A 12,405-nucleotide genomic window follows, 5' to 3' on the forward strand; every position below is an offset into this window, starting at 1 on the left:
CCTGCTAGACTTTAGTATCACCTAAGGATGTGGAGAAGGGAAAGCTGAAAAGCAAATGTGAGGTTCACAGCCCAGGCACAAAGGCTCCCGAAAAGAATGAGACCAAAATCATAGGACTATAGTAAGCTTCCCCTCCCACTACAGCTTAACATGGCACAACTAAAGGCCTATTTACCAGGGTCCCGTGCACCCAGTCCATCACATCCAGTTTTCAACATAAAATTACAAGGCACACTAAGAGGTTAAACACACACACACACACACACACACACACACACAGAGTTTAAAGAGACAGAGCAAGTATCAGAACCAGACTCGGATATAGAACAATGTTGGAATGATCAGATCAGGAATTTAAAACAACTATGATTAATATGCTAGGGACTCTAATGGAAAAAGGAGATAACACACAAGAACAGAGAGATAAGGTAAGCAGAGAAACGGAAATTATGAGAAAGAATCAAAAGGAAATGCTAGAGATAAAAAACAATGTAAGAAAGGCATGTCTTTAACGGGCTCATTAGCAGATAGGACATGCTGATGAAAAAAATCTCTCAACCTCAAGACATGACATTAGAAACTTCTAAAACTCAAATGCAAAGACAAAAAAGATGAAAAAAATTGAAATAATATCCAAGAACTGTGGAGCAATTACAGTGGTGTAAAGATGTGTGATGGGAATACCAGAAGGAGAAGAAAGACAGAAAGGAATAGGAGAAATACTGGAAGCAATAATGACTGAAAATGTCCCCAGATTAATGTTGAACACCAAAACGCAAATTAAGGAAACTTAGAGAACACAAAGAATGTATAAAGGCTCCAAAAACTACACTGAGGCATATCATACTCAAATTGCAGAAAATCAAAGATAAAGAAAAAAATATTGAAAGAAACACCTTACCTATCAATAGAGGAGCAAAGAGAAGGATTACAACTAATGTCTTCTCAGAAACCATGCAGGAAAGAAGAGAGGAGAGGGAAATATTTAAAGGGCTCAGAGAAAAAAAAAAAAATCACCACCTAGAATTCTGTACCATTTTAAGATTGATCTTCAAAAATGAAGGCGGGATAGAAACTTCCTCAAACACAAGTTGAGGGAATTTGTTGTCAGTAGACCTGCCTTGCAAAAATGTTAAAAGCAGCTCTTTAAACACAGGAAAATAACATAGATCAGAAACCTGGATCTACACAAAGAAAGGATGCATCAAAGAAGGAATAAGTGAAGGTAAAATAAAAACTTTTCCTTTTTTTTTTTGATTTGGAGTCTTGCTCTGTCACCCAGGCTGCAAAGCAGTGGTACAATCTCGGCTCACTGCAGCCTCCACCTCCCAGGTTCCAGCGATTCTCCTGCCTCAGCCTCCCAGGTAGCTGGAATTACAGGCATGCACCACCACGCTTGGCTAATTTTTGTATTTTTTGTAGAGACGGGGTTTCACCATGTTGGCCAGGCTGGTCTCGAACTCCTGACCTCAGGTGATCCGCCTGCCTTGGCCTCCCAAAGTGCTGAGGTTACAGGCATGAGCCACTGCTCCTCGCCTATTTTTCTTATTCTTAATTGAACATATAATGGGTTGTTTGAAATAATAATAGCAACAATATATTCTATCATGTATTCTTTTATATATTATATACCTATGCTTATGTGTAAGTAAATGAATTACAGCAATGATATAAGGGATGGGAGGGAGGAATCAAGAATACTTTGCTATTATAAGATACTTGCACTACCTGTGAAACAGTATAGTGTTATCTGAAAGAAGACAAACTAATTTTTTTTAAAGACATATAATAGATACGCTGAGAAGGGAGAGAAAATGGGATTATACAGAAAGCTTAATTAAAATGACAAAAGGCAGAAAAAGTGTGAAAGGCAAAAGTACAAACATAGAATAAGGGCAACAAATAAAAAACAATAACAAATATAGTAAATACGAATTTAAATACATCAACAATCACTTTATACATCAATGGTCTAAATACACCAAAGAAAATACCAAGATTGTCAGTGAGAAACAAAAAATAAGTCCCAATTATATGCTGTCTACAACAAATCCACTGCAAATAAAATAACACACATAGATCAAAAGTAAAATGTTAAAGAATGGCCTTTACCAAGAAAGGTTAGATCTATCATGCTAAGACTAATCAAAAGAAAGTAAGAATAGCTATATTAATTTCTGACAACGTACACTTTAGATCATGGGCATTTTTAAGGGATCAAGAGAGCATTACACAATTATTTTTTAAAAGTTTATTTTCCAAAAAGATACAACAATCCTTAATGTGTATGTGCCTAAAAAGAGCATAAAAATACATGAGGCAAAAACTGATAGAACTGCAAGGAGAAATAAATGAACTCACTGTTATAGTTTGAGCCCTCAATAGTCCTCTGTCAAAAATGGGCAGATCCTGCAAGAGGAAGCTCAGTAAGGACAGAGTTGAACTCAACAACACCATCAATCAACTAGATATAATTGACATCTATAGACTAATTCAGTCAAAAATAGCAGAACACACATTCTTCTCAAACTCATATGGAACATTCACCAAAAGAGACCACATTCTGGGCCATAAAGCATACCTTAACAAATTGAAAAGAACAGAAATCAGACTGTGTGCTCTCAGAACACAATATAATTAAACTAGATTCAATAACAGAAAGACAGCTAGCTGGGAAATCCCAGAGTATGTGGAGACTAAACAACGCCCTTCTAAATGACACAGGGGTCAAAGAAGAAATTTCAAGAAATTTTTTTTTTTTAATTTCCAAGCTAAAAATGAAAACAGAACTTACCAAAATTTGTGAGATAACAGCAAAAGCAGTGCTTGCAAGGATATTTATAGTATTGAATGCATATATTAGAAAATAAGATCTAAAATCAATCATCTAAGATTCTACTTTTAAAAACTAGAAAAAGGAGAAAGTTAAATCCAAAGTTAAGACATAATAGAAAAATTATTACAGAAACCAATACAATTGAAAACAGAAAATCAATAGAAAGAAAAAAATAATAAAACCAAAAGCTGGTTCTGTCAAAATATCAATAAAATCAATGAAGTTTTAAGCAGGCTAAGTGAAAAAGAAAAAAGGCACACTTTACCAATATCAGAAGTGAAGGTGGGGATATCACTATAGAACCCATGGATATGAAAAGGACAATAAGGAATAGTATGAACAACTCTATGCCCATAAATTCAATAAGCTGGATGAACTGGACCATTTCCCTCCAAAGACACACTCTGCCAAAATTCACATGAGAATACACAATTTGAATAGGTCATATCTATTAAAGAAATTGAATCAATAATTAATAACCTTCCCAAAGAGAAAGCACCAGGCCCAGGTGTGTTCACTGATGAATTCTGACCAACATTTAAAGAAAGAAATTATACCAATTCTCTACAATCTCTTCTAGAAGAGAGAAGCAGAAGAAATACTTCCTAACTCATTCTATGAGGCCAGCATTACGCTAATACCAAAAACCAGACAAAGACATTTTAAGAAAAGAAAGGTATGGCTGGGTGTGGTGGCTCACGCCTGTAATCCCAGCACTTTGGGAGGACCTGAGGCAGGCAGATCACGTGGGGTCAGGAGTTCAAGACCAGCCTGGCCAACATGGTGAAACCCTGTCTCTAAAAAAAAAAGAAGAAGAAAGAAATGAAGGGTACTGATTAGTAGCTCTCATACAACCATATGCAGGAATGCTCAACAAAATAAAGCAAATCAAATTCAGCAATGTATAAAAAGAATTACACACCATGATCAAGTAGGATTTATGCCAGTTATGCAAGACTGGCTCAACAAATGAAAACCCATTAACATAATCCATCATATCCACTGGCTAAGGAAGAAAAGTCACATGATCATATCAATAGATGCAAAAAAAAGCACCTGAAAAAATCCAACACCCATTCATGTTACAAATTCTCAAACTAGGAATATATGAGAACTTCCTCAACTTGATAAAGAATATCTACAAAAATCCTGCAGCGAACATCGTACTGAATGGTGAAAAACTGGAAACTTTCCCATTAAAATCAGGAACAAGGCAAAGATGACCCCTCATCACTCTTCTTCAACATTGTACTGGAAGTCTTAGCTAATAAAATAAGACCAAAAAAAAAAAAAGTATAAAGATTGGAAGAAAATAAATAAAACTGTTTGTTCATAGATCACATGATTGTCTATGCAGAAAACCTGAAACAATGAACAAAATTTTCCTGGGACTAATAAACAATTACAGCAAGGTTATAAGATGTGAGGTCAATATACAAAAGTCAACTGCTTTCCTATATACCAGCAACAAACGAGTGGAATGTGAAGTGAAAATCACAAGACCATTTACATTAGAAACTCCCAAAATGAAAAACTTAGGTACAGATCTGACAATATATGTATAAATTCTATATGAGGAAAACTACAAAACTCAGATAAAAGGTATCAGAAGAATTAAATGAAAAAATATTTGACATTCATGGGGAGTAAGACAATATTGTCAAAATGTCAGTTAATCTCAACTTGATCTATAGATTCAATGCAATTTGTGCCAAAATCCCAGCAAGTTGTTTTGTGGATCTTAACAAACTGATTATAAAATTTATAAATTTATATGGAACAGCAAAAGATCTGGAATAGCCAAAACTACCTTGAAAGAAAACAAAGGTGACTAACACTACTCGGCTTCAAGACTTTACATGGAGTCATGGTAATCAAGACAGTGTGGTAGTGGCAAAATAACAGACAAATAGATCAATGGAAGCAAATAAAGAGCCCCAATATAGAACCATATGAATACTGCCCACTAATCTCTGACAAAGGAGCAAAGGCAATAAAGCGGAGAGAAGAGAGTCTCTTCAGCAAATGTTTCTGGAAGACCTGCACATTCACATGCAAAAAAAAAAAAAAGAACTTAGACACAGCTCTTACACCTTTCACAAAATTAACTCAAAATGAATCACAGACCTAAATGTAAAACACCAAAGTAGGCCAGGCGTGGTGGCTCACGCCTGTAATTCCAGCACTTTGAGAGGCCGAGGCGGGCAGATCACCTGAGGTCAGGAGTTTGAGACCAGCCTGGACAACATGGCAAAATCTCATCTCTACTAAAAACACACAAATTAGCTGGGCGTGGTGGTGCATGCCTGTAATCCCAGCTACTGGGAGGCTGAATGGAGAATGAGAGGGCACACAAAGCCCTCTCAGCTGCAGCTCACTTCTTGTTCTGGGTTTCTCAACCACAGCTGAAGCAGGTTCTCTTACTTTAGAAAAATGATGAATTTCTGCAAACTGGACTAGAAAATGTCTCTTTATTTAAAAAAAAAAGGGGGAGTATTTTAGAAAATTCTTTCTCCTGTGACTTATGTAAAAATCAATTGCATTTTAAAAATTTAAAAATAATAATCATTGCTAATAGGTAAGAAAAAAAGGTGGGAGGAGAGAGGTGAAGCCCTCAGGCAGCACTTGGTGATGAAAGCCAATCTCCCAAGTGAAACAGGAGAATCACTTGGACCTGGGAGGCAGAGGTTGCAATGAGCTGAGATTGCACCACTGCACTCCAGCCTGGGCGACAGAGTGAGATAGTGTCTTGAGACTATGAGAAGATAGGCCACAGACTAGGAGAAACATTGACAAAATCCATATCTGATAAAGGACGATTATCCTAAATATATACTTTTAAAACTCAATAATAATAAAATGAACCACTGGATTAAAAATGTGCAACAGGCCTGAACACCTCAGAAAAGAAAATATACAGATGGTAAATAAGCATATGAAAAGATGCTCAACATCATATGTCATTAGAGAATTGAAAATAAAAACAAAAGTGAAATACTACTCCACACTTATTAGAGTGGCCTAAGTCCAGAATACTGGCACCACCCAATGCTGGTGAGGATGCAGAGCGACAGGAACCCTCACCCACTGTGGTGGGAATGGAAAATGCAACAGCCACTGTGGAAAACAACTCAGCGGTTTCTTACAAAACTCAGCATACTCTTACCATACGATCCAGCAATCATACCCTTTGGTATTCACCCAAATGAGCTGAAAACTTATGTCTACTTGAAAACGGGTACATAGATACTTATAGTAGCTTTAATCATAATTGCCAAAACCTGGAAGGAACCAAGATGTCCTTCACTAGGTGAATAAACAAACTAACACACCCAGACAATGGAATATTATTAATTCATTAAGAAATGAGCTATCCAGCCATGAAAAGACATGGAGGAACCTTAAATGTATATTAAATATTAATATATTATATTAATATATTAAAATACATATATATTACTTAAATATATATTACTCAGTGAAAGAAGTCAATCTGAAAAGCTGACATACCCTATGATTCCAACTGCATGACATTCTAGAAAAGCAAAACTTCAGAGGCAACAAAGGGATCGCTGGTTGCCAGGGGCTGGGGCGGGAAGGAAAGGATGAACAGGTAGACCATGGAGGACTCTTAAGGCAGTGAAATGACTCTGTATGATACTACAATGGTGGGTAAATGCCATTGTGCATTTGTCCAAACCCACAGAATGTGTAGCACCGAGAGTGAACCCTCATGTCAACCACAGACTTTGGGTGATGATAATGTGTCAATGCAGGTTCATGGATTGTAACAAACGTACCACTCTGTTGGGGGATACTGACAATGGAGGAGGTTGTATGTGTGTTGGGGATGGGGGTGCAGGAGGTATACAGGAATTCTCCGTACCTTCCCTTCAGTTTTGTTCTGAAGCTAAAACTGCCCTAAAAAATAAAGTCTATTAAAAATATTTCATGAACTAATACATACTAAAATATACTTTCTACTTCATTCTATTTTTATTTTCTCTTTCAACACATTGTGGTCACCTCCCATTAAAGTTTTAACTTGACCACCCACTAATCGGTCTAGTGGAAGTCGGCAAAGCAGTGCTCTAGGGCGGTGCCTCCTGCTGACCTATGGAATCCAGCCTCTCCCCACAGACCATCTGCTCCAAGAGCCACGCTCAGTCCACTCCCAACAACGTGCTCAAAGCCAGATGGCTTCCTGGCCCCTGGCAGTACCTGGAGGGAGGGTCTCCATGCTTTGTGCTTTCTCTTCTCCATTGCTGTGATGAAGGTCTTTCTTTTTAATGGGGTCAATTTCATTCCAGTCCTCCTGGGGGAACAAAGACACTGAATGAGTTGCCTGGTTCTTCAAGCACACCTTCATTCATCAGTTCAATACACACTGAGTCTTTGGAGAGTAACACTTGGCCCTGGGGATGCACTGATGAGTAGGAGGGAGGGCCCATCTTAAAGACCCCACACCCCAGAAATTGTTAGGGAGTCAAGATGTAAGGGGAGAAAAGTATGGGCATGACCTTTCCCAAGGGTTTGCATTTCTCTCTCCATTTCATATTTGTATTGCATATCTGTGGGAAGGAAATACTCCACAAACTCCCAGGGCTTTGGGGATTTGTGAGGGTGGAGAAGCGAGATAGGGGAAGTGGATTAAATGAAATAATTCTAGAGTGGTTAAATTAAAACCATTAAAATGAAGGTAGCTCTCCAGACATGTTAGGTGGTTTATAGACATCTTAGGACCAGATTCTCCCTAAGGGCTCCTTTGAGCTCTCCTCAGAGAGTGTGAAATGATTTAATTCCATTGACTAACACAAGAGCAGGCGGTAGGGCCACCAAGCTTTTTCTAGGGCTTACTCTAATAGGACTGCCACTGAAACAGAGATACATATTAAGGACTTAATGTGAAACCAGAATAAGGTAAAAGCTCTGGCAGAATTTATTCAACTCATCTGGGCAAACAATTTACTCTAATTTATCAACATTAAATCAGACTAAATAACAACTGCACGACCACAGAGCTAAATATATTTTCCCACCACTTGGAATCTGATTTCTGTGACTAAAATAAGAAAGGTTTCTGTATATAACCCAAATCAGAAATAACTCAAGGCTAGTAATTTTCCCACCAGACTCCTGTGAGCCAAGCATTGTCAATTGGCCATTTTCCTGAGCAGATGCGATTAGGCTGAAGGGCAGCAGTAATCCCTCCCTGCGGGGCGGGGGACCAGATCTCCAAGGGTTCATTCCACCAGCACTCCTCCAGACCAGTGTGGACTGCATGCTGCACACAAGTTCACCACTGGAGACGTTTCGGTTCTTTACTTAAAATGTAAAGTGAGATCTGCAGAAGGGTAAACCTCAGGGCTTGGGCCAAATGACACATTTTTTCCAAATGCAACTTGCTCTGCCAATAATCTGCAGTTTTACTCAAGAGGTACGGTAATTAGAGAGAAACTGTGCCTAAGCCTCCCCCATCTCTCGGCCAGCTTTTCCTTCCGCTGCTTCTCTAATGAGGCGATACAGCTGGGTTTATCACATCGGGGCTGCCATGGAAATGGCAGAAGAGGAAGAACTGTAGCCTTGGGGGGATGGTGAGAGAAACCATTCTGCAGCCGGGGGTCTGAGCCCCACCCACCCAGCAGAACCGCCTTCCTGGCCTTTGAGTGCCCCAAGTACTTCTGCAAGTCTTATCCCACGCTGCAACAAATGTATTAAAATGCAGCTGTATCCCCATTTAAAGAATTTTTACTGCAAAAAAGTTTGGAAAAGATGTAGTTATGACTTAGCTTTTGAGATTACTTGGCTATAAAGAAATTTTCAATTTACTACTGGCAGTAATTTTGTGGGAACCCTGGCAGATAGGCAACAGCGAGAGAATTTAACCCACCAACTGGCTTTACAAAGTAAGGAGATACGTGTGAATACTAAATCGGCAAAATGAAGTTACTACAGTCACACTGTGCAGACTTTTAATTAAGCATTAGTTTTTATTTTGAGGCTTGATTGTAGCATTGTGGCTGATAATTCCTACCTCTCAAGCCCCCACCCCACAGGCATCTGGCCTCCTACGTACACCAGCTAATGGATCAAACCATTTAAACTTGTAGCTGAATAAAATCAAAAGTGAACATTGCCAGTGGGGCTGGTGACCCTAGCATATTTTCTACACGTAAAAATAAAGTCATTGGCCGGGCGCGGTGGCTCAAGCCTGTAATCCCAGCACTTTGGGAGGCCGAGACGGGCGGATCACGAGGTCAGGAGATCGAGACCATCCTGGCTGACACAGTGAAACCCCGTCTCTACTAAAAAATACAAAAAACTAGCCGGGCGAGGTGGCGGGCGCCTGTAGTCCCAGCTACTCGGGAGGCTGAGGCAGGAGAATGGCATGAACCCGGGAGGCGGAGCTTGCAGTGAGCCGAGATCTGGCCACTGCACTCCAGCCTGGGCGGCAGAGCGAGACTCCGTCTCAAAAAAAAATAAATAAATAAATAAAAATAAAGTCATTATCTGTAGTCATTATCGGACATTTGCAGGTCAACCATCAGTGTTTTCCCAGAAAATAAACTTTTTTGTGTGTGCCCACAAATAAGGCTGATTTGCCCATAAGTAATGCTCCTCACCCTCCCTTCTTCCTTCCAATCAGTGACGCCTACTATGAAACTAGTGCAGGGTGAGCATTCCTCAATCTCCCTTCTTCCTTCCAGTCAACGACGCCTACTATAAAACTAGTGCAGGGTGAGTTCATGCCCATATAATTAGGCCATGACAAGGTAGCAAGCAGATGGAACAAGCCGTGCCATTTACGAAAACCTACTATGCGCCAAGCATTGCGCATAGACCCTCTCTCATTCCTGCATTTTATAATTCCTGTCTTACAATGAGGACACATAAGATAGGCTAAGCAATTTGTCCAGGTTACACAGCTGGTAAAAAGCTAAATCTGGCCCTTTATGTAAGTCAGAGTGGGAATGACAGGCTAGGGCTCAATTTAAACTAAATTATAAGAACTTGATTCTCAAAATGTCATAAAAACTCAAGAATACATTTCTAGGAGGTCACTCACAGAGGACTGTTTTGTTCTGGACTTCCAGGTCAAAAACTGCAGATTATCATCTTAACTACCTGCTCCTAGAGTAAAAGCAGGGAAGGGGAGGAGGAGCCCCCAAGGAGGAGGAGGGGGAGGGGGAGGATGGGGAGGGGGAGGAGGGGAGGGGGAGGGGAAAGGGGAGGAGGAGGATGGGGGAGGAGGGGAGAGGGAGGGGGAAGGGGAGAATGAGGCAAAGAAGGAGGGGAAGGAGGAGGAGGGGAAGGAGGGGGAGGGGAGGACAATGAAAAGCAGGAACCACCGTGGTGGCTGCTGCCTAACACAGTATTTATGAGGTGCCAAGCCCCACTCTGGACGCTGCACATACGCTCATCTTCCTGCAATGCTATTACTATTCCAATTTTACAGGTGAGGAAGCCAAGGCACTGAAGTTTAGTGTTCACATGAGGCTGGATCCACACCCTGGGGAACTCAGGGCTGGAGTTCATGGTCTCAGTCATTTAGCTGTACTGCCTCCAGATAAGACAGCTTCATTTCTCCCCTAACTAAACAGCCAAAGTTCAGTTAAGACATTGTACTAACCATTCATCTCAGAATATGTCTGGTCACTAGTAATAAATTCCTGCAAAGATGGCTGACTAGGTTCGCTGGCTGACAGAGCACCCAAGCTCAACCCACCACTGGTCTGTAAATGCTTGTCTGCTTGTCTTGTCCCACTCTCTTCTCCCCACCCCTACCGAGGGCCTTGGCCTGGTATTAAGAAAGTCAGTTCCTAGAGAGACAGTGGGGGCCAGGCATCTTGGCCTGTGTTGTGCAAAGACATCCACAGACAAGCGCGGTTAATGATGGCCCAGAGACACAGGCCTGCGCAGAGCAGGGCCCCCAGGAAGGCTGTGCGCGGAAGCAGTACTTCGGTGGAGACCAAAGGGAGGCAAGAAGGAACAACGGGGACTAGTGGTGGTGGGTGTACCAGACAGATGGAACAAGGGAAAGATCAAAAACAGGAAGGCACGCAAGTGGAAGGACAGTCTGAGACCTGTATTCTAGAAGCATCACTGTGGCTACAAGGTGAGGGCAGACTAGAGGACACGAGAGAGCCCAGGAGGCCATTTCAGTAATGCAGCATGGGAAGATGGCATGCTGGACCCAGTCCCGGTCCCAGAGGGACACAGCGGAGACAGGTGCAGCTAGGAGGGGCTGGCAGTGCAGCAGGAGGAGTGCGAGGGGGAAGAAGAATCAAAGATGGCCCCATGTTTCTGACTGCAGCACTTCCTACGCAGGTGTGATGTCCACCGAGAAGAAATACAAGAAAGTTGCCGGGTAGGGTAAGAAGAAATGCTAGGAAATAAAGAGGAGTTTGGTTTGGAAAGGATGAAGGTACAAAGAGATACCAAGAGGAGGCATCTGCAAACAGATGGAGGCACAAATCTGGGGTTGTGAAAAGGCTCAGGGTAATTAAAGCTACTGGTGAGCAGGAGAGAGACCACCCAGGGAGGGTGGGGTGTCAGTGCAGGGGAGAGGAGAGCCCAACGCTGCAGGGACAAGCGGGAAAGGAGGAGACCCCACATGGCACGTGGGGAGCAGCGCTGGCCTCAGAGCCAGAGCCTTGGGTTCCAGCCATGCCTCTGCCAATGGCAGTGGGCGTCGAAGTCTAACTTCTCTAAGATTAGAAGGCTGGGCTCAATGCCTCCTGCCCGGCGGGTCCCTGCCTGCCCAGCGGGTCCCTGCCTGCCCAGCGTTCTTGTGTAGGCGATACATTCAGTTAGCACTTGAGGTTCTTTTACATTTGCTACCTGCTTCGCCCATGTTTGATATTCAAAAAGATTACAGGTTCTTTGAGGGTAGGAAAGCCGTCATATTCCTTCTGTATCCTTATGGTACCAAGTGCGCTGGTGGCCTTATGGTAGTTGCTCAATAATAAATGCAGCTGAAAAAAAACACCTCGCCCTACTTACTCAGATTGATTGTCCCGGCTTCGCCTACTCTGCAGTGGAAGCTTTTCGTTACAATCCCCCTCCCATACATTTACATACATTATAAGACTGACTTACACTAGTGTCAGCGCTGCTCAAAAATGGAAATGTACTGAATGCAAATGTATGAAGAAGGCTCTTGCGCCCAGTAGCCACTGGTATCCTGGCTGTGCTACCAACAGATCTGTGTGTTTTCTCCCTTTTAAAGGGAAAATGATGCCGTGACAGACAGGTCCCCTTTTTAGTGACAAGTATAAACTGCTGAGATTAGAGAAGTAATGATGTGGTTTATGCTGGGTCAAAAGTTACAGAGAATTCAAAGCCTGTGATCTTGGAAGCCCGCTTTGATTTCCCAGGATGCAGACCCATCTCTGCTTTGTTTCCACCACCCTCAAAGGAGGGATGTTGACAGTGAATGCAGAATGATTACCCCACAGACAGATGGTGCTTCGGGAAAGTGTGGACAAGGCAGGGCTCGGCAGCTCTGACCAAATACTGCATTCCATCAGGGAAGTTTAACCGGGGGTCTAGGATGCCCTGCCAACCAA

At 41.8% G+C, this 12,405-nt stretch overlaps 1 protein-coding gene across 2 annotated transcripts in view; it reads right to left on the bottom strand.

The window, feature by feature from the left end:
* Positions 1-12,405, bottom strand: part of GALNT2 (polypeptide N-acetylgalactosaminyltransferase 2) — a 218,272-nt gene that overhangs the window by 97,621 nt on the left and 108,246 nt on the right. The window contains exon 2 of one of the 2 annotated variants that reach the window (XM_005539806.4): positions 7,058-7,151. The exons of the other annotated variant lie outside the window; for it this stretch is intronic. Within the exon in view, the coding sequence (XP_005539863.1) occupies positions 7,058-7,151 (94 nt within the window). The remainder of the gene's footprint in view (positions 1-7,057; positions 7,152-12,405) is intronic. 2 annotated transcript variants of the gene reach the window in all.

This window comes from Macaca fascicularis, chromosome 1 (assembly GCF_037993035.2).
Source record: "Macaca fascicularis isolate 582-1 chromosome 1, T2T-MFA8v1.1".
Classification (NCBI taxonomy): Eukaryota; Metazoa; Chordata; class Mammalia; order Primates; family Cercopithecidae; genus Macaca; species Macaca fascicularis.